General features: G+C 45.8%; 1 protein-coding gene across 1 annotated transcript in view; it reads right to left on the bottom strand.

Annotated features, from left to right (window-relative positions):
• Positions 1-7,358: 7,358 nt before the first annotated feature.
• The window catches only part of MGA (MAX dimerization protein MGA), a 58,831-nt gene continuing 43,007 nt past the window's right edge, over positions 7,359-23,182 (bottom strand). Inside the window, exons 18-25 of the mRNA XM_054161508.1 lie at positions 18,681-18,805; positions 17,274-17,325; positions 15,424-15,609; positions 13,949-14,060; positions 11,948-12,193; positions 11,193-11,369; positions 10,506-10,658; positions 7,359-9,498 (exon numbers count right to left, since the gene is read on the bottom strand). Coding sequence (XP_054017483.1) covers positions 8,216-9,498; positions 10,506-10,658; positions 11,193-11,369; positions 11,948-12,193; positions 13,949-14,060; positions 15,424-15,609; positions 17,274-17,325; positions 18,681-18,805 — 2,334 coding nt within the window. The 3' untranslated portion in view covers positions 7,359-8,215. The remainder of the gene's footprint in view (positions 9,499-10,505; positions 10,659-11,192; positions 11,370-11,947; positions 12,194-13,948; positions 14,061-15,423; positions 15,610-17,273; positions 17,326-18,680; positions 18,806-23,182) is intronic.

Here is a 23,182-nt window from a genome sequence, read left to right as displayed (position 1 = left end):
CCACCTCCCTGGGCAGCCCATTCCAATGGCCAACAACTCTCTCTGGGAAGAACTTTCTCCTCACCTCGAGTCTAAACTTCCCCTGGCACAGCTTGAGACTGTGTCCCCTTGTTCTGGTGCTGCTTGCCTGGGAGAAGAGACCAACCCCTTCCTGGCTACAACCACCTTTCAGGTAGTTGTAAAGAGCAATGAGGTCTCCCCTGAGCCTCCTCTTCTCCAGGCTAAACAATCCCAGCTCCCTCAGCCTCTCCTCACAGGGCTGTGCTCAAGGCCTCTCCCCAGCCTTGTTGTCCTTCTCTGGACACGTTCAAGTGTCTCGATGACCTTCTTAAACTGAGGGGCCCAGAACTGGACACAGGACTCAAGGTGTGGCCTAACCACTGCAGAGTACAGGGGCACAATGACTTCCCTGCTCCTGCTGGCCACACTATTCTTGATGCAGGCCAGGATGCCATCGAGTTATAACTCAATCACATCAGATCCACATCCTAAAAATATTCCCTGTTAAGATAATCAGAGCAGGACGATCCTTTCTGCTGTGCTATCCACCTCATGCACAGAAACATTCACATATGTTTGAATTTTGCTGAAGCTCAGCCCATCCAGATTTCTCCAGCCCCATAACCTGTGCCATGTCCTCAGAGCGGGGCTAGCAGCCATCACTGGGCACCACTGCCTCCTCCCACGTGGCCCAAAGCCAGCAAAACCTGGCTAAGCCAGTAGCTGCCCCTCACCCTGCATCTGAGGGCACAGTCTGTGGGGGCTCCCCACCAGCCTTCCATCTGCCCAAGCATCCTGCTCCCACACAGGACTGCCTGGATGGGAGGGACCTGCTCTGGGCCCTGCTGCCTTTGCAAGGCTGAGCAGGCAGACCGTGGCTCTAGCCAGGCCCCAAAGGGACACTAATGGCTTATCAAACCCTGTTTTATTGTGTAACCAACTTATAGTAAAGCCCAAGTCCAGCAGGTCTCTGAAATAATGTAGAACACCAGCCAACACCTTGTCAAAGCTCAGGCTTAGGTGGGGATGGACAGAGCAGTGTAACCAAGAGCTTGTGCCCCCATGCAAAAAGGGCCAAGGGCTCATGGCTGAGGACAGCACGACTTCATTCATGTCAAACAACAAGTGGCTCCTGCAGGAAGAGCCATACTTAGCTGCTGTTACCCAAACAGCTCCAGGCGTCCTTTGACACCGAAAGAAAGCAGACTCCTGGTCACCACTGGCATTTTTCCTTCAGGAGAAAAGCAACCTAGCAAGGAATTCTAGCACCCCTTCTAAAATTCTATCATTGTTTTAGGACACCTCAGGGTGGAAAACATTGTGTGGATAAAAGAGCACAAGTAGCAAGCCCTCAGGCGTGCAGGGGGCAAGGGAAGCCAGAGGGAAGAAGAAGGGAGTGGAGAGCTCATGGCTGAGATCCTGCTACACAGACACAACCAGATGCAGGTTTGCTGACTGCAGGATGAAGCAGGTAGGCAGCCCCCAAAGGAAAGCAGGAGATAGCTGGATAGATACAGAATACTTATGAGGCTGGTGCTGTGGATCTGCTGTTCCCAGCTTACTGGATAACCGGAGCTCCACTCACCAGGACCAGCAAGGCTGTGCTGTAGTGGCCTCAGCCTTGCTTTCAAGAGGAGAAAACCCAGCAGTTGCTTAGCCCTTGACTCTGAGGCAGGAGGCCACTGTAGCCACAGGCCTGGGCTTTGAGGCACTGCTCTCTGTGCATCACAGCAGGCCAGGGTGGAGCATGGGAAGCAGCAGAATCTGAACCCTTTATGCAAAGCATGGCAACTCAGAGATCCTGGCCTGAGCAAGCATAAGGAATGGTGGAAGAGGACCAATCGCTCAGGCCAAGAGCAGCTTGTGCAGCTCCTACAGGGGGTCTGGCACACAGGGTACTGTGGAGGCAGCAAGGGACAAGGTGGTGCAGGAGCTAGCAGCAACTTCCTCAGTTGCTTCTGCCAAACTACCCTGTCACCTCCGGCACAGACCCACTCTACTTCTCTAACTGCTGCAGGAAATCCTGGCCGGGGCTTCAACTGGAAGCTCCAGCAGCATGTGCTGCTGCAGCAGGCATTCTCAGTCCTTCAGAGGAGCAGCAGGGTGTTGTCCTAAAACACCTGTAAAGCTGTTTCTGTCCTGCTCGGGGACTTCTTGTAATCACAACAATCATGCAGCTACAAATCAAACAAGTCTTTGATCATACTTTCATGCAGCAGAAGGCCCAGGTGAAGGGTGGATGGGGATCCTCAGTCCCCCAGATCCCATGGGCGGAAAACACACGGTGCCATTCCAGAACGCAGGGAGCCTTTGTCATAAAGCCATCCTCCCCTTTAGATTTTGATGTAGATTTGCACCAGCACAGCCCAAAACCAAACTCTGTCCCCTTTTGTTTTAAAGCTGATCAGTGATAACTCTGGGGGTATCCAACGTTTTTTCCTAATCAATCACAGATGACTGGATACCAAAGTCCAGGGATTCAAAGTCCATTTCCCAGGCACTTTGGAACCTCAGCACTCTGAAGCATTTTATGTCCTTGCAGCAGCCTCAGCTGGAGCCCATTGCTGACACAGGCTGTGCAGACCCATGCCAGCCTACAGACCTCATCTAACAGCTTTGTAGCCTGTGCATGGGAGAGATGGGGGCAGAGCTACCCGCTTCATGGTTTTGACTGCATGGCCTCAGCTGCAGCCCTGCCAGGTCCCAGGCTTGGCCTGAGAACAGGCAAGGGGTTCCACAGAGCTGTTATCTAAGGAGTTAATCACAACTGAAAGCCACTAAAAATGGCACACAGCTTATGTTGGTGTATCTTTTTTTAGCTGCTATTTAATTGCCTGGGTTTAGCCCATGAGGCACTGCACACTGTGAAGCTTGTAGAGACACCCCTCCGTGTTGGACCGGGGAATGACAGGGACCTCGAGGCTGGCAGCCTTGCCAGTGGCCAGAGGAGAAAGGAAACCAAAACACAGGCAGAAAAGCCCATTTTCTCCTCCTCTTCAGAGGTGGTCCCTGAAGGCTGGCACGGAAGAGTGATCCTTGCTCCTGCAGCACCCCAGCCTTCCTGCTTACACCCACGTAGCCTGTGGCTGAGCCCAGATGGGCACGGCTGCCCTCGATGACCTTCCCTTCCCATCCACATCTCACTGGAAGCCAGATTTGCGGCAACCTTCATGTTGAGAGCTGAGGAGCAAAGGCTGCAGACATCTTGTCAGGAAGTCAGCTCCAGGTTCGAGTCCTTCAGCCTTGTTTTTCAGCATCTGCTTTTCACCAGAGGAGAAGCAGGGCTAACAGCTGTAACTTCGAGGAGCCACAGCCTTGTACAGTGATAGTCCTAACAAAACCCCGCCAAGGAACCCCAAACAAGAGCAAGATGAACCAGGTAAGTGAACACTGCTCAAGCAAGGAGAGATTTTTCACTCATGCTTCAAGGCACATGGGTCCTATTAGACAGTAGCCTTGGCAGAGGACAGGGGCAGTCACAGATGCATTAATGCAGGTCACCCTCCAGGCTGGTGGAGTGTAAGTGAATTTACTAATGTTAACTACAGGAGCCAGAGGCCTCACTGGTACAGAGAAGTGCTCATGAGGATGCTGGAGGTTGTGTGGTTGCAAAGCTGAGGAAAAGGACTTGCCATCTGCTTGAAATGCTGCACAGGCTGTTTATGCTTCCCCAGGTGGCTGGTGAGGACAGTGGAGACTCCAGCTCTTTCTAGGAGCAAAATTCCATTTCAAAATGAAGAGTGGGGCACCTGCAAAAGAGCTGCCACTCTGTCATGGACCCCCAGCTCTCAAGAGAGAACAAAAGTGCCTGCTGAGGCAACACAAAAGTCAAATGCACAGCAATGCCCAAGTACACAGCTGTGTACACAGCCCAGCAAATTCCTGGGCTGCAGCAGCAGTTAAAGGGGCAAACAGATGATGCACTGAGCTGAAGTGATCACAATTTCTCCACTACCATGTGATCCCAAGTGATTAAATTTAGACTCCATTCACTAATTATGGACAAACTGCTAATTATGGACAAACTGCTCCTCTGCACATTTTTCTTTTGGTTGAATTTATGGGCTCAAGTAAAAATGGCTAAAAAGTTATTGCAAAGGTTCCCTGTAACTTTTCATAGTCCACTGAGCTTGTTTGTGTGCAAGGTCCTGCATCTGGACTGGGGCAATCCCAAGCATTGATACAGGCTGGGCAGCAACTGGCTTGAGAGCAGCCTTGAAGAAAAGGACTTGGGGGTGCTGGGGGATGAGAAGCTCAACATGAGCCAGCAGTGTGCACTTGCAGCCCAGAAAGCCAATCACATCCTGGGCTGCATCAAGAGAAGCATAGCCAGCAGGTGGAGGGAGGTGATCCTTCCTCTCTGCTCCAAAAAGGCAGGGGGGCAGGTGTTACCTTCCACTTTGTGGCTATGGAAGCAACAGACAGTGACTGTTACAGACATTTAAGCTATTTCTTGCAAAAAAAGCATCTCCTCTGACACTTCACTTGGGAGGCAGTACTGCAGACTTGTACAGCTGTTGTACAGCTTCTTTCTCTAAAGAAAACAAAGAAATAGGTTTGGACTTGGGAAAGGGAGGCTGGAGAGCAATTTACATGGACTTAATCCTCAACTGTTGTAGTTTGGTTTGGGTTGTTTGGGTTTTTTCCTCCTTTTTTATGCTAGGATCAGGCAATAACCTGACTGACTCCCTGCTTAAGATGCATTCCAGCGAAAACAAAGCCCCTTCAGTACCTTTTCTGCTTCAGCCAGTTAAGAATCCCTTTTTACAACCAGTAACACTTCCTGCACACTGCTCGAGACCGACGAGAGAAAACTCCTCCCGGTTGCCCAATTACTTGAACGGAGCCCCAGCTGTTTGTGTTGCCAAACCTTCTGCCTCAGAGCACACAGCCCACGCCTGTCATCTGCTCAGGTCCACCGCCACGTGTCGCCAGCGGGACACCACCACGTCACCTCCGCTCCCTCTCCCTCCCTCGGAATAAACTCCCAAAGCCGATTTCTAGTTGACCTCGATTGGTTTATTTGAGTTGTACACTTTCTCCCTCACACACAGTTATTTCAGAGTCCTGTACTGTTAAGATTTCTACAAAAATATCCATTTTTCAAAAGCAGAAAAGGAAAGAGATCTTTTAATATATAAAAGGGGGAGGAGGGAAACAAAAAAAAAGGGGGGGAGGGGGGGAAGCTAAATCTGACATTTCATTATATTCTTAAAAACATTCCAGTCTATTTACAGGTGTGTAAAAAAACCCAAAGGAAATGGCCAGTCCTCTTGGTCTAGGGAGCACGTGGTGCCTTGCAGGGGTTTCCTTTCTTCTCCCCGTTCCCAAACCTTGCCGTTCCGTGCCAGACTCTTCTTGCATTATTGCCTCAAAAGACATACACAGTGTTTTAAAAAGGTTTGTTCCAAACCAATGGGAGCGTCGAGGGAAGAGCTAAAAAAGACTCAGCATTGAAATCCACAGCAAAATATTGAGCTGCAGGCATGAGACAGCGAAACGAGGAGAGGGAGAACGAAGAGCGTTTCAAACGCGCTTGGTCGCCTGGTAGAGCCCATCCCAGATCCTTCTGGAACTGCACAAACTGCTACTTTTTACAGCCAAATCTGGGGTCTGATTTAAGTTAATGCAGTGATCACGTTCCAAAACGATCTGCTGTCAGCTTTACACAGTACATTTTGATTACAGTGCAGTTCCTCACTGCCCAGCGCCCAACACTAACTACGTCCAAGGCATTCCCCATGACCTTGGCAACGGATGAAACACCCCCAGCACAGCCTTCGTTTCAGGCAGTAGTTGCATGGTTCTCCTGTTGCAGCTTTCTCTGCCCCCAGCAGTGTGCAAAGTAAGCCTGTTTTTAAAAAGGATGCAGGTGTGATTAGCACCTAATTCTGTCATGACAGTTATCTATTTGGAGTGGTAAAGGGATGGGGTGCAGAAAGAAAAGGTCAGTGATCAGCAATCCGAAAGGAATCACAGCGCAGCGCTGGCTGCCGTTTCCCACAGCTGAGGAATGAAATCTCTTGGCAAAACAACTGCCCCAGGGAAACAAACAAGAGCAACTTCAGCCTATTAGAAATGCTCCGAACCGGATTCCCAGGTAAGTAAGTTTTAAGTCTGAATGTAGGGCTACTAAAATAATTTAGTTACTCCAGATTTCCACTGGTTTAAAATCAGGTTAAAAATTCCTTCATAAAACCCAACATATCCAAGTACTCATTCATATTGTGAAGTCCCTTTTCCAAGGCATTCAGTGACAATTCTAAGCCCCTGCATCACTCCCATGCCAACATAAACTCTCTCCTCCCAGTCACCGACGCAGGACTTGCACCAAATACTAAGACAGCAAATAGACAAAAGGCAATACAGAGATACAGGGAACTGCTTTAAACCACACCATCCAGAGTGGCTGGGTGAAGAGCCTTTCTGATGTAGGCTCTGCAGTATCTTTACGTCTCCTCTGCAACATGATCTAAAATCATCGGGAAGAGAAGGAAACGCTCCAGGGGCGTGTGGATCCTGGTGGATCCCATCCAGAGCACGGGGCTGCGCTGTGCACAAACACTGCTCCCCAGCTGTGGAAGAACATCGCTTGACACCCGCACAGCCTCAGTGCTGGAAAGGTGAAACCTCTGCATTACTGCACGGCCAGGGGTGGGGAATTTGGGGGAGGCCATCCCAGCAGCTGTTGCTGGAACAGTAAGGCGGGGGGACGACGTTCCTAGACATAAAGCAATATGCACCACCAAGTTCAGCACGGTTTGTTAGCGTCTGGGAGCCGTCCAGAAGCCCCTCGAGCGCACCGCCGCTCCTATTTACAAACCCAATAGGAAAAGGTTGTGTGTACACTCATTAACAAATCATCTCTCCTAGGCTGAAAATCTCTTTTTGCCAAGAAAACTATGAAAACAAACAAACAAAAAAACCCCTGTGTACAAAAATATAAATATCTTTACAGTCTGTAGGCCCTTCACATCCAACAGCTGAACACTGAAGAGTACTCTACAGGGTTACTGAGTAAGCAGTGGCAGAGAAGAATAAAAAATACATCTTGTGATTCAATACTGCCCTGTTTCCCTGGTAATGAGGAGCGGGTCTGTTGACTTCTCTAATTAGTTTTTGCTATACACAGCTTGTGCAAATGCAGTGAGAAACCTCTGAGTACCTTTCCTGAATTCATCAAGAAGCTGAAGGTCTGGAAGGATATACACATATTTCCATATATACATTCACATGTACACCTGGCTCCCCGGCGCCTTCCGCGTCCCTGTGAAGCCACGCTTCCTACCGGCACTCCCGGCTGCCGCCGGCACCCCGCACGACAGCAGCGTGAAGGGAAACCACGACAAGCAGCGGGATGCTTCCTACTCTCTGCAGTTTTTCCTTCCACATGCCCTAAGCATGGGAGGAGAGGGGGATTTGTATAGGGGCAGGAGGTAAAAGTGAGGGGGGGTTTAGTAGTTTTGTTACTGTACTGTCCTACTTCTAATTCCACTGGGAAACAGCATTTGCTTCCCCATGTAGTGAGAGTTGTTTATTAAAATCTCCTGTGCACGAGCTCCTAAAAAGAGTTTCTGCCAGAGAACCATCTAGCACCAAAGAACGACAAATTTTCACTTCAGCCCTCTGCAGAGTCTCAGATTCCCCTTCTGCTGCTCTGGGTGACTGGTTTGAGAGTAGCCTCAGTCCCCCTTTCTGCACATTCATTCTATTCTGCAAACATTAAAAAACCAACACACACAAAAAACCCCAACCCCAGCAAACGTCAACAACCCCATTTCTGCATAGATTATTTGCCTGGTTACAAAAAACAGGTAATCCAGATTTTTTTTTCCCCCCAAACAAGCTGGCTGCCTTCCTGCTGGGGAGGAAAACCAACCCAGAACAAACCAAAAAAAAGGCAATCTCTTTCACTAGCCCAGGTTTGTCCTTTGACAAAGTATTTCTGTGAAGGACCCAATTGGGGAAGGATACCATGTGCCCAGCAATGGTTAGAGATCATCAGCTTTGTTTTGTTGAAAGGGGAGGAGGACACTCAGAACACAACAGTGAGGTAAAAATAAGCCAACGTGCTTCAAGTTTCATAGCACTTATTTCTGAGTTTGGGGCCTGCCCTGGGATGAGCAGAGCGCTGATGCCATGCAGAACATGGGGGCTTGCTCAACACCACCACTGGTTTGCACTGCTCCAGATCTCCAATTAAAAACGGATGCATTTATTTGCCTGATGAATTTGAAGGCAAGGACCCAGCAGCATTCAGTTTTGTAACCACAGGTGCTAACGTGGGCATCACTTTGTTATCCTGCCCCTCCTGGGCAGCTGCTGGTAATGGAGTTTTTGCCCCACTGGGTGCCAGTTTTGCAACTATAGGTGCCAGTAAGGGCATCACTTTGTTACTCTGCCCTTCCGAATCCGCTGGCAGACTTGCTACTTTTAAGCCAAGGGGTGCCAGCTTGGGCATGGGCCTCCACAAAGTGTCAGCACTACTAGCTTCAGGATTAGTTTTCATCTGCAAAACCGGCGGAGTCACATTAGAGGTCTCTGCCAAAGCTGCGGCGGTTTTGCCATTCCCACCGCTGGTTTTGGACAGCTTGGGAAGTGTATCCTTCAGTCCAGTACCTATTACTATCTTTAAAACATCTGGTTCAGATGAAGGCTCCCCAGAGTTCTTCTCTCCATCAGTAAGGTCATCATCTTCTAGATGCAGCAGAAGAGGACTTATAGAGCCACCACTCTCTGGACCTTCAGAAAGGTCCTTAAAACTGCCTCCCAAATGACCAAACTGGAAGGAAGACCCATCCGCAGCAGCGAGATCCCCGGCTGCTCTCCGACGACCTTCTGCATCTTCATGAGCAAAGTCAGAGTTTAGAGTGCTGGGAAGTTCTGAAGATGCATCATCATTCAGCTGCTGATTGAGGAAGGCAATCTCATTAAGCAGGGAAGTGAGGGTTTCATCAGTGTCATCGCTGTCCTCAATGCTGCTCAGTAACTCGCTGGCATCCAGATCCGCTTCCTCCATTGCTGAGGCTACTTTCCTCAATTCCATTTCTATCCTGGAATCTTTGATCTGCAGCTTGCGGAACGGCAACTCTTTTGATTTCACCCTCTCCCCTCCCAGGTCACTGTCTTTCCTCCTGGCTTGGGTTCCCACAAAGTCACCAACACTGAGCTTTTTGCTGAAGGACTCTGGAGGCTCCTTTGGACACGGCACGTTCCGGAGCTGTGGAAAGCCGTCTTTAGTTTCAAAGGAAGCTTTCGTGGGACCTGTGGAATTTCTTCCATCTCCACCACTGTCTCCAGAACACGACTTGATTTTGTCTTCTGCAAGAATGTCATCGCTTTCAGGAGGTGATGCAGACAAGGATTTCTCCGAAGCCTGATCCCCTGCCGCCGTTGTTACATCGGAATTACTTCTGTTCAGGTTCAGACTCATGCTCTCCTCAGCAGCCAGTGACGTTACATTAACGATCTTTGGCATCATGAAGGAATCTTCATTTTCTGCAAAAACAAAGCAGCACCCATCAGGATCCATGCTAACCACAAGGTAATTTCTAACCAAACAGACTTTGCTCCCTTTCAGGTCCTCAAGTCAGATTCAGTTCACAATTTCAGCTGCTTATACAGGTTTGGTCAAGCACACTAGCACACTGAGCACACTACTAAGCTTGGCTTTCAACTTGTAGAACAAGAGCGAGCTCCACATCCATTATTCCAGAGCCACCTGCCCAGACCCTTCCTTCAGCAGGCTGGCACAAAGGCAAGTGGCTATTAGCAGTTCTGTATTCAGTTACACCTCTGATGGTGAGGCACAAAGGAAAAGAGTGACTATTTTTCTCCCTGTTTTTTGGGGCTTTACTTTGATGCAGACATTTTGCAGTGCTGGCTTTGCGCACAATCCCACAAGGACACGTCAGGGACTAAATGGTTCTGTACTTTGTGCCTCTAAGCACTCAGATTTTTCCCAGCCCCACATCTGAAGTGAACTTTCCATTTCCATTGATGACATAACTACAATGAAGCAGAAAGCCAGCTCCTTGCTTTTAACACAGCAGAGGGCAGCGAACACACTATGGGCAGGAATCACTCCACACCTAGATCCAACACACAGCAGCCTGGAAACATCTCTCCAGTGGGCAGCAGAGCAGGCAGGGTACAGGAAGGGGGTGTGCCAATGTAAGGCAAAGATTTTCAACCACCCTCCACCACCACTTTGCACTGCAGCTTTCCCAGAAGGAAGCATTACTCCACAGACATGCTCCAGTCCTTCCTCACCCCAATCTTGCTGAAGGCAAGGGGGCTCAGTGAGGTGAAGTGAAAACTTTCTCCTCTATAATCCCCTATAGGCCCTTCTCACCTGTGCAAAACACTTAATAGTGATTTTCTTTGAAAACCCAGACACTGATACCTCTCATTGCTTCCTAGTAAGAAGACAATTCACATTAATTTTCCCAAGGATAATGTTCTCTGTATGCAAGCAGAAAGATCCATAAGAATAAAGAGCCTACCTGATTCGGGCCCTGCAGCTGGTGCTGCTGTTGTTGGCACTGGGTTCCCAGCAACAGTTGACAGTGTAATAGGAATGGCAGAGTTAGTAAGGATTCCTTTTACTTGGACAGGAACTGTTGATCCTGGCAGTTGAATCATCACAGAAGCAATACCTTATCCAAGAAAAGGGGAGGGGGAGGTAAAGTGGAAAGAAGAGCTTTTTAGATATTCAGTTAAGCCTGGAAAGTAAGAACCTTTCACCTCTAGGCAAGACTTGATGCTATAAAACCATCCAAAAGCATTAAAAATAGATAGATTTGTTAAGTAAGAAATCTTCTGTGTCCCTAATTTGGGCATAGCAAATATTTCACACATTTTACTTTCCTGTTGATATACTGATGGTTTAACTACATTGAAGCCCTCTTATCAGAGTCATGTTCTACCTCAGCCAAAACAAAGAAAATGTTACTTAGCAAAATGTTGTGCACAGCTATGGGCTGCCCAGGGAGGTGGTGGAGTCACCATCACTGGAGGTGTTTTAGGAAGAGGCTAGATGGGGAGCTTGGTGCTATGGTTTAGTTGATTAGATAGTGTTGGATGATAGGTTGGACTTGATGATCTCAAAGGTCTTTTCCAACCTGGTTAATTCTATTCTACTCTGTTCTATTGTACTGATATAGCATTAACAACATGACCTATGACCATACCTGGCTGTGCTGTCATGGCAGTACTGATGGTCTGAGGGTTTAACTCGGCTTGCAATAGCGTGGAAGGAACAGCTGCTACCTGCCCTGGTACCAGTGGGCTCTTCAGCGTAAGCACCTGCCCCTGTGCAGTCATCACTAGGCTTGCCGCAGTCAGTGTGAGACAGGATGTGGTGTCCTCTGTAAAAAACACAGTCAATCATTAATTTGTCAATCAGTAATTTGTTCTGGCCCAGCACCCCTGGTGGGAAATGACACCCTGTGATTTAGCACTAAATACAAGTTGTGGAAGAAACTCCAGTTAGAAGGTTTACAAGCCTTAGATTAAAAAGCTGATACAGAAGCCATGCAGGCTCCAGGAACTTCACCTACACAGCCAGAGCCAGTATGTGCCATCAATTTGAGCAGTGTGACAATCCTAACTCTCCAGAGTGGTTCAGGTTTTGAGTCAGCAGCAGAAGAACCACCTCTGACTCTCAGAAATTTCTGCAGGACTGCAGTAAATCTCTGAGACTGCAGGACAACTCAGTAGGAATTTGCTTCACATTGTTCTGAAACTCAAGTCATGTTCATCTGAAGAACTGAGTAATGCTGGTCTCATCCTTACTCAAAACAAATAGTTCCCACCTTGTCCTATGCTCAATGCTGCTTCAAGAATGAAATTGCCTATACAAGGAGGCTGCGTTTTGCCCTCCTGGTGCATGCTGCTTCAATGTCTGTCATCCCTTTGTGCAAAAGGTGCATTGCTTTTAGCCTACCTGTGGTGGCACGGACTGCTTTCCTGGTGAGGATCAATGGCTTGCCTCTTCTGTTTGTCATAGGTATTTCGGTCAGCTCTCTGGGAGGAGGAGGAGGAGGAGGTGGTCTTTCTTGCTGTGTGCTAGGAGTTTTGTTTGCAACAGGTGCCTCTGACTCAGGTTGTTTCTTCTTTTTTTGTGCTTCTATTGCTTTTTGTTTGGCATAAATATATTCTAGTTTCTTCAAGACCACCTCTTCTGTATTCCCTGCAGAAAGAGTACCAGAGATATTGTTTTGCTTCATAAACATCCATGCATTTTAAAATGACCTGCAATTCTGATGAGCTTGGACAAGCACTAGCTCTTACAGAGCAACTGCCATTTGAACATATCCCTCTCATCTCTCCTGATCAGTGTATGACTACCACACAAAATGTTGTCTCTCCCCAGTATGAAACTTCTTGGACAAGAGGGAAACTCACACAGACTACCACTGACATGAAGCCTGTAACCATGAACAAACACAAAAGTTTCCTAACTTTAGTTTCTACAGATACAGATTCATAAAGTTTCCAGAGAAGGAGACTCCACAACCTCTCTGGGCAGCGTGTTCCAGAGCTGCCACCTTCAAAGAAAAGAAATTTCTCCTGAACTTCAAGTGAAAGCTTATGTTCTAGTTTGTACCCACTGTCCCTTACCCTATCACTGGCCACCACTGAAAAGAGCTCAGGCCCATCCTCATGAGCTCCATCCTTTAGGTATTTGCACACATTTGTAAGATTCTCTTTTAGTCATCTCTTTTCCAAGCTAAACAGCCCCAGGTCTCTCAGCCTCTCCTCATCAGAGATACCCCAGTCCCCTCAGCATCCTCAAGGCCCTCAACTGGACTCTCTCCAGTAGCTCCTTTTCCCTCTTGAACTGGGGAGCCCAGAACCGGACACAGTAGTGCAGGTGCAGTCTCATCAGGGCAGAGTGGAGGAGAACCTCCCTGAAGGACTTCATATGATCAAAGTTGAAGCAACTATAGTGGCTTGTTTTCTGCTTAGTATTTATGTTCTGATGTCATGGCCTGTGTTTAATTAAGTCTAACTCTCCTGAGCAAGGATTTTTGAACTCGTCAGTTTTAAGGTACTTCACCAGGAATGCAAAGCATCACAAAACTATTTTGTGAAGTTGCTTACTTTCTTTCCCTGCCCAAGAGGCCTAGCATACATTTCTGGATTAAGATGAGGGTTCACTGAAATGCTTTCTAATTTTACTTAATTATTTTCTTCTTCCTCAAAGTACCTCAAATACACATGAGCAGACTCACATACACACATGCTGCATAAGTACCTTTTACTTCTACTTCACAGGCAGTCTCCTGGGTTTATTCCCAGACAGTAAGAAGATTACAAGAATAATTTAATGTTTGGTTTCCTCACACACTTTCTGGCACCAGCTGAGCATGTCACAGCTTTCCTACACTTCCAAATGTGACAAAGACAAAATAAATACCACCTGGTTTTGTCTTGAAAGTGCCCAGGTGAGCAGCAGCTCAGAATACTGCCAATTTTGTATTAAGGATAGAGCTGTACTAAGGACAGGGCTAGACACTACTAACCCTAGTTGTCTGAGAAAAGCAGTACAAGGATAGTTGTTTGCCAAGCTGACCAAAGGACTCAGAGGTTTTAGTTCTGATCAAAGACAGCTGTGCACATTTGTAAGCAGTGAGTAGAAAAGGGCTTTGAGGAAGTGACCAGTGACAGGATGCTGGCACTTTATCACCACCACCACAGCACACTCAAGGCACAGGAGTATGCAGAGATCATTCTATACTTCCTTTGGGCATAAAGCAAAACAAAAGCAGTTCTATCAGCACGATGAGTCAAAAGCTCTGCAGGTCTTTCTTTGTCTTCAGGAGTCTAAATTTTATGGGAACTAATGACTCACCAGGATCTAGAGGATTACTCCACTCACTCCCACTCTTAAAAGCCTTTTCTTTGATTATTCCAGCTAGTGGGCATCCAAAACCAGTCTCACCTGAAAGTGTGGAAACTTTTCGAATCAAAGTATCTTGGGTGCGTGACAGCAACTTCTTCTGTCCAATAAGTTTATCTGCCTGATCAGTCAATCCTTGGATTTCTTCATAGGCCTAGGAAAGTGTCAGAGAACTGAGTTATAAACCAACAACATACATAACAGTTAAACAATTATCCTTCCCAGAAACATCTTCATCACCTTGAGACTCAGGACTCAGAGGAAGCATGTGAAGTGCTATGTCATGCCAGCTTTCCCTAAACACAAGCTAAGAAGTGATAAGCATTTTGTTCTTCCTTCCTCCAAGGTGTGGTTATTTTAAATCCATCTTCTACCCCACAATTTCATAGAATCATAGAATCAATAAGGTTGGGAAAGACCTCAAAGATCATCAAGTCCAACCTATCACCCAGCACCTCATGACTAACTAAACCATGGCTTCAAGTGCCACATCCAATCCCTTTTTGAACACCTCCAAGGACACCACCACCTTCCCAGGCAGCCCATTCCAATGGCCAGTAACTCTTTCTGTGAAGAACTTTCTCCTCACCTTGAGCCTCAGGTGTAGAGCTGGTAAGCATAATTATGTATCTTCAACTTATGTTTTGTTTCCTGTCATTGAAAACTTCACAATTAAGTTTTCAATCTCTGTATAATACTTAATAAAATGCTACCATCTCCTGCATTAATAAAACTTAAGTTTTCAGTTGGCATTGAAAGTGCCAGGTGTACACAGCAAATCACTGAGGAATTAAGATGCAACCTTCTGTAATTACATTCACAAAGAATACAACCAGGAGAAGGCCAATCTGAAAACATGCATGTGTCACCAAGATTAAGCTTTTAGGAACACAGCTCCTTTCAGACACTGTTTTAGAGAGTCCTGTCATGGTGAAAGAATTTCTCTACTTGTGGCATCACTGGGGCTCACCCAAAATGCTCATACTAGCTTAGTTACTCTGTCCACATTCAATGTTTACAGTATCACAGTATCACCAAGGTTGGAAGAGACCTCAAAGATCACTGAGTCCAACCTGTCACCACAGACCTCATGACTAGACCATGGCACCAAGTGCCACATCCAATCCCCTCTTGAACACCTCCAGGGATGGGGACTCCACCACCTCCCTGGGCAGCACATTCCAATGGCTAACAACTCTCTCTGGGAAGAACTTTCTCCTCACCTCCAGCCTAAACTTCCCCTGGTGCAGCTTGAGACTGTGTCCTCTTGTTCTGGTGCTGGTTGCTAGAGAGAAGAGACCAACCCCTTCCTGGCTACAACCACCCTTCTTCAGGTAGTTGTAGAGAGCAATGAGGTGTCCCCTGAGCCGCCTCCTCTCCAGGCTAAACAATCCCAGCTCCCTCAGCCTCTCCTCATAGGGCTGTGCTCAAGGCCTCTCCCCAGCCTTGTTGCCCTTCTCTGGACACATTCAAGCATCCAGAGATTCTCCTCCTCACTTAAGCTACAAAATACTTACTTGCTTGAGAATGTAGGATTTGGAGACTTTGGGAAGGTTGTTTAACCCCAGAGCCTTCTTCAGCTTTTCAAAGAGATCTCTCAATTCATTACGCCGCCGGCGCTCGTTTGCTGTGTGTGCCTGGCGGTAATGAGCAAAGGCTTCTGCTTCAGACTTCAGCCTCTTGTTCTGGAATTGACGTTTCTGCTGAAGAAGTAACCGTAGGCACCAGTTTAAAGGAAAAAAGGGACTGTCATGGCAGACAGTGCTCAAAGGCATGCCTGATTTACAAGGTCTGTACAGACACCTGAAAGTTTCATGTCATGCTGTTCTGCTCTTACGTCTCCAGCCTCAGCAGCACAGGCAACAAGCGTGAAATGCCAAACCAAAAGGAAAGACCAACATAATCACACCAACCCTGAAGGAAAAGACGATGGGCAGCCCCTTCTTGCCATAAGCTTTCCTTTTTGTTGCAATACAAGGCTACTGAGGTCCACCACAGAATGACAGCAAAAATCAACACGTTTGAGCCAATTGATGTTGTTGGCTGATTGTCCAAACAAAAAGTCTCCTAATGAGTGAAACAACCACAGCAAATACAGGATGCTTGCATTTCCCCCTGGAGCTAAACTGGGTTGATTTCTGGTTTGTTCCACGGGCACAAGGTTAGGGCCAAGAGAAATTACAGGCACGAATGCGAAAGGCGGCATTGAAACTTGTCACCCCAGACATCTAGCAAGGAACAGAGAGTGTCAGGCAGGCTCTGAGTGTGAATTTGCTTAAGCTTCCAAAACCGTTGGCAGGCAGATAGAGGAACTACTGATGGCTGCAGATTTGAAGGCTTGTTATTTCGTCATCGCTCCTACAGGTCTTGTACAACTGTGCTATTTATTTCATGACAAAGCAATGTTTACAAAGCAGCACTCCTGTGGGTTTTCTATCCATTTAGGTCTGCTCCAAACCTCACTGAATTAGTGGAACTACTCCCCCAGGTGCAGTGATACAATTTCTGAGCCTGCTGGCCTTGAGAGGAATTTGAAGACCGTCTTGACATCTGCTTTGCCCTCATAGGCATACCAAGTACAGTAAGACTGTAACTGCATCTGGTCTTGTGTCAGGCATCAGGTTCCTCTCAAGGAAGGGCCTCATGCCAAAACTTGAAGGGCAGACAGAAGAATACACAGAGAAGGCGAAGCAGGCAGAGCAACCTGGAACCCATCTCAATCTCAGGCAAAAGCATACGGATCAGTCTGCTCTAATGTGTAAGACATGTACCAGGCTCCCGCTCCACCTCAAAGCCCCACCTCACCCCAGCAGGTAGCTGTAGATCTGACATCAAGTACACCACAGGAAGTTATCATGGGCAGGTAGTGAAATGAATTCAAATCCACCCTAGAATACAGTCTAAGCTTCGGAAGGATTGCAATGACTTTGGGAAGGATTCTGTGTTATGCTTAACTTCCCTAAATATCTGTTTTTCAACTACTGCTTTCAGAAACCCTTCACCCTGTGCCTGTCCAACCTTCCATACTGTCTTCTTCCACACGTGAAAGCATTTCTCGGTTGTTCATTGTCCTATGTGTGCCAAAAAAATTATTTATGCCAAGGACACAAAGCCTAAGCAAGCATACAAATAAGTAAGAAGCAGCTATCCCACCCAGCCAAGTCTGAAACCCACTGATGCCAGCAGCAGTCCTTTTTCTTTAATGAGATTTGGACCAAGCCCCTCCCCCGCCCCGCTACACACATTTGGCTTCTGGCATTTAACTGTAAATGTATGGAAGGTAGCCAAATAGTGTTCAGAGCTGCACTGGAGATGAAGGTTTATCTTTACAATGGAGGTGTAAGGAAAGAGGAGAGCAAACATATACCTTGGCACGTTTTTCTGACAATTTCTCATCCGAAGATTTACGAGCATGGTATCTGGAAGAAAGGTAAAAAGTTTTTCCCAACGCTACTCATCTCATGCACTCTGTCCTCATCAACTACATTCCACCAGCCCAGAATTGCTCCTTTTTTTTTAATCCCTTGAAATTAACTCTTCTTGCATGACTACATGAAAGCAAGATGCTGCTGAGCTTTAAGAGTTCACTGTTCTTATCTCCAATGCCACTTGGTCCTGGAAAAAAAGCGAGCTGTACAATTAACCCCCAGTGCAAAAGACAAAACTATTTCACTATATGCCAAAGAGAGTAAGTTCAGCCTGTGACCAACAGCTCCAAAAAGTATTATTATTATTATTGTGTTTTGATTCTTATTAGAATAAAACACAAGTTCAATACAGATGGCAGAGCAGTCCCACCCCCAGCAAGACCCAAACAAAAATCCTCACACTTGTGACTACCCTAACAATGGCTTAACTCATGTCTCAGGAGCTTCAAGAAAATACAGAACAATACACATTTGAAAGAATTCTTTTTTACAGAGCATTGCATCTGGTTTTCTCTCTTATTAAAAAAAGACAATACATCTTAGCAATGTACAGCAAAGTCACCATCCAGGGACAGAAATTGAGCTGTATCGTTGAAGAGAGGAGGTAAAAAACAGGGGGGGAACTCTCTGGGTGGTATATAGTATCACCAAACAAGATATTTTGAAGTTTCTAGGAAAAAACACCCTAAACCAAACTACAGATGCAAGTTCCTCATTCTTTTGTTTGGTGCAACTGAGCAATAACCATGACCATCTTTACATACCTCAAGCAAGCCATGTTTGCACTTTGCTGTTTGTCATTACAAATGCAATGGCAGCAACGGTAACAAAAACAAACTATTAAGTCAGAACAAGAAAAGCCAAGCTATCCAACCATGGCAGACTGTATGTAAGAAAATACTTCTTTGCTGAGGCTATAGCCCCAAAGACAAAGCTTTCATTTACAGGATCAGGGATTAAGCTAATGACTGCTCCTCCTGAAAGCAACAAATCTACCAGCAAGAATAAACAAAGCTTGCAAAGTCACATGTAAAACAAAGATGACCCTGCTCATACTGTTTGCAGGAGGGGAAGGTCATTCTCTCATAGTAACTTTATGTTCAAACTAAGGCATCCCCATGAACAAATCATTAGAGGGGAAGAGGGAAAAAGGACTAAGACACCTTGAACCTGCTCTTAGTTCTGACAGCCCCATCCTCACAGGGCACTGGGAAGCACCAGTGCTCAGGAAGACCTGGCACAAGCCTCCCCTCATCTTACCATCGCATTAAACCTGTTCAATAGGTTCATTCAGCGCCAGCTCATCAATCAAATGCAAAGCTGTAGTGCTCTCCAAGGATGCTTACTTCTGTTTGGAAGGCTTGGAATTAGCAGCTGTGGCCTTCAGACGGGCAAGGTTAATCTTCTCTGAAAACTCCTCCACGGTCTCAATGTCCACCTGCTCGTCATCCTCACTGAATTCACACGAATCCTGGAACAGTTTTTGTTGTGTTTTTTAAAATGAGTATCTGCTTCAGCAATAGAGCTCAGGCCAAAACAGTTTCACTTCAGTCTCAAAAGAGATTACATCATAACAATAAGAACTATTAAAGAATCAACATCTCCAGCTACTCGGGTCAATAAACAGTGCTAAGCAGGTGGTTAATTTTAACTGGCCCCTCCAGGAATTCCTCCCACTAGCAAGCTGGCAAAATCCATTTTGGTGAGGGCAAGTCCCATCTTTTTCATTTATGCTTTTGCTATGGGTGGGATAAAAGGCTGTCACAGAGCAGAGCTTTCCTGCTTCCACTTTCAAATAAGATTCAACTGCCTTTACAACCTACTACTTAGAGGTTCTTTCTAGTTAAATTTTTTAGACACAAATTGAGATAGTTACCACCTTGGTAATGGTTTCCCATACCTAGGATAGCAACAGTCTGAACATTATACAATCAGGCCCAATAATAATTTTAGATAATTAGGCTTAAATCACTTTTTCTTCATGTTTGCCTGACCAAGAAAACTTGCTACCCTCTGTGAAGACAGAGATGGGGAACTGCAGTGAGTGCTGTTAGCAAGAGTTAAATATCAATCTTGTGGTCATTTGCAGTGCCAAGTGACTCCCTCACCCACTCCCCAAACAAAACAAGCCTTATGCAACCTATTTTTTACATTATAGTTCTTATTGAAGTTATTATACTCTTTGCTCTGCTTGCAGAATGTAGAACTCTTTCTCCTCCTTCAGTAAGAAAATATAATTGTACTTCCATTCTGTAGACTATTTCATGAAGTTCCCTCAATTAACACAGTCTTGTCCTCCTCCTATTCTTTTCTTGTCTTTCCTTCCTTCTCTTTGTCCTTCTTTCCTTTCTTTTTGAGGAGATGCAATCTCCCCCTTCTCTGAACAGAATACTTACCTGAAATAGATGCAACAAGTTACTCACAAAAAAAAAAGGAAGTGTGGAGCAGGAGGGGGGAAAAAAACCAATGGGCAACTGTGGATGATTAAATGGCTTCTAATAAATGCTTCCCATAGTATTGATTATTTGAAGCTATCTGCAACTCTGCTGGTTTAGGAAATCTGATTAGAAAGGAGAGTGTTGCACTGACTGATGACCACAGGTTAGACCACTGTAACAAAACCAAGCAAAAGCAGCCTAAATTGACTACACGACTAAGAAGTGGTTAAGGACACACATTTCCAATCATTGGTCATGAAATTTACTCTACCTATATTAAAAAGATTAAACTTGTAATCAGACTTAGTTGATTTAGAGCCAACCTGAGATGATAACTTGACAGATAAGCAGGATCTCTAATAACCCAGTATTTGGTATCATATTTGGCTTCTTCATACTGACTAAATGTGGCCTTTTCTACACCAACAAACAGGAAAAAAACCCCAAACCAACCCAAACCAAACAAAAAGAACACAGCCCCAAAACCCACAACTTGCAGTTAGATCTAAAACTCAATGATCAACACAAAACCTGCACCATTCTGTAAGCAGAATGACCACTACTATGAACCATGCTCCCACATAGAAGTAGCAGCACGTTTTAAACCTTGTCTAATGCATCACCTCCTGTGGCTGTATGATTGAGGCTACAGACAACTGGAAAAGAAATCACTATGAGAGACAAAGCAAGCCTGCACTCCTTTGCTAAAGGCTACTCAGGGGATACAACCTTTGTGAAGTACAGCAATGTGTACTTTGTAGCAATATAGCCTCTAGCAAAGTACATAGTGAGTCTATGTGCATATATATGAAAAAGAGCATAGCTGCTTATTAAGAAGAGTGTGTCTGCACATCCTTACTTCTACAAGGTGCTATGCACACTTCCATGTTCTCTGTCTCTGTGCTTCTACAGAGTCATGTGTTTTGGGGAAGACAGAAGAGCAGGGAGAGTGACCTCAGACAAGCAATGACTACCAGCCTTTGAGAACACTCTCATGGTTTCTTCCAAAAATGCTGACATTAAAGACACCACTTCCTCTCTCCCCAGGAAAGCAGCTACGATACCTGCTGAGTTCTGTACCGGCAAAGCAATTAAGCTAGTGCTCTACCAGTACTAACTTCTGGGGTTTCTTGCACCTGTTATTGTACTATGCCATTAACAGTTCATGTTATGAGTATAAAGGGCATTATGGAGGCAGAACAAATGCTCATTTGAGTTGGAAAGCATGGTACTGGCAGGAACTTAGGGAAGTGCTGTTTCTGCCTGCACACAAAACCCCGTAACATCCTCCATTTTTCCCATCTTTGACATATCCTCCCACAAAGCAAGACTTGTTTGCACTGCAAGCTGGGAGAGCCCAGAGAAAATAAACTGCCTTTACCAAGGAAGCAGTGCTGATGCATTCTAACTTTGAACTGGACAGGCTGGTCAGAAGCTGCATGTCACTACTGCCCCCCAAGGCAGCAGCAGAGTGCAAGTCATGTTCCTGGGACCTTGATGAGGTCCAAGCAAATGCTGCTTGCAGTCTAGATCCAGAACTCATACACAAGGGCCACTGACATTTCAATTAAGGCTACACTGCATTTCAGCATAGGTATTTCAACAGCTTTCAAACACTGCCTGTGAAAAGCAGGCAGCTTTGTCTCCTGTCTGAACAGTTCTGCCTCCTGAAAGAAGCTGGAGAACATTGCTTCAGGCATATTGCTTATCCAAACAGCCTTCTCATACTTGCTTTACTTGTTATGGACTTTGTAAAGATCCAGTTTTAAGCAACAGAAGCAACTTTTGGGGTATTATTTTTAATCAAGTAATTTTGTTCTAAGAGAACAGACTGATCCATTTGCACAGAGTCACAGGAAGGCAAGAAAATCAAAAACTTAACTGAAGATTTCAAATTCTAAGCCCTTAATTGATGAGCTGAGGTGCACAGAATGAACTAGAGGAGTGCTGAAATGCCAAGAACTCCTCAGCTGAGCAGAACAGGAGCTTGAATCGGAAATCAAAGTCTGATCACTGATAAGAGTGGAGGAAGCAGAAAGCAAAAGAAAGGATGCTGGAAGATACCAAAATTGCAACATCTCCCTTGACACAGACCTTCTGCTGAGCTGCAACAGGTTATGTAAATATCCAGCATAGCTGCTTCCACAGCCTTTTTTAATCCTCCCCAGAGCCTGATGAGAGAAGGAAAAGCATCCTAAAGCCAGACGAAAAAAATCCTGCCTGAACAAAGAGTATTCAAACAAAAAGACACTACTTAATTTACAGAACTACTGAACAGATACATGCCCTTACACTAGAAGTATTGCATGTGGGAGAGGTACATGGTTATCATGTTAACAGATCACATTTTATGACAACACAGATCACATAGCACACTTTCCATTCTTGCCTGCTCTCACAGGTCATCCATAAAGCCTCCCTGATGCTAGAAACTTCCTGACACTTTTTCTGGCTTTCCCACTTTCTACAGCACCAATGTTGTGATTCCATATGCATGGGAACCAACACTGTACTACTCTGTCTAGAGTTCATTTGGACAGCACCACAGTGCAGGGAAGGCAGATGTGCAGCATAGTTCAAAAGAAACTACCACGCCCAGAGTAAGGGGAATGAAACTCTAGGAAATTAGCTTACTGTAAAAACACTAGCATGGACAGATTTTGAGTGCTAATAACTTACACTGGGCTACCCAAAGGGTTGATGCTAATTACCCAGCTCAAGCTGTTGGCATAGTGGAAATTTCCACAATGCTGTCTTACTGAACAAACAGTATTCAAACCCCAAAATGGGGAGGGGAAAACACCAGTTAAAAACTCTCCACTGCCCCATCAAGACCTTCACATCTTTAAGTCCATAAATCCCGATTATGGACATATGCTCACAAAAAAGCCCATTATTTGTCTGTTCTTACATCTAGTAACCAAAAGAAAAATGCTTGAAGATGGTAAATCTTGCCTCTTTATCTCTGACTTCCTAACAACACAAAATATATCTTTGACCTCGTGAAGACTGTCAGAAGTCCAGTGAGGTTCTGCCATAAGGACAGCTACTCTTCTGTAAGTTCTGCCACGCTGACAGGAGGCTGAACCTTATTCATAGCCTAGTGAGACTTCTTGTCAAGGTACACAACTTTTTAAACGCTTGTGGAAGCCCAAACTTTGAACAGCAGTCTTTCCACACGTCAAACTTCTCAATGCCTTTGAGCTTGTACAGTTCCTTAAGGAATGAAGACACAAGGGGCACAACCTGGCACTAAAACAGAAGTTCCAGTGTCACTGCAGAAATGTCAGCACTTTTGCCCTGTCTGTATTTCAATGCCTGTTTCTAAGCCCTCTCCTCTTATCTGTCTGTTCCTGGCAGCCTACATCCTATTGGTGGTTCGTAAACAGCAAACCGCCTCATGGTGGAGG

This window comes from Dryobates pubescens, chromosome 5 (genome assembly GCF_014839835.1).
Source record: "Dryobates pubescens isolate bDryPub1 chromosome 5, bDryPub1.pri, whole genome shotgun sequence".
Taxonomy (NCBI): domain Eukaryota; kingdom Metazoa; phylum Chordata; class Aves; order Piciformes; family Picidae; genus Dryobates; species Dryobates pubescens.
The sequence above is the reverse complement of the archived record's forward strand: the minus strand, read 5'-3'. Positions and strand labels throughout refer to the sequence as shown.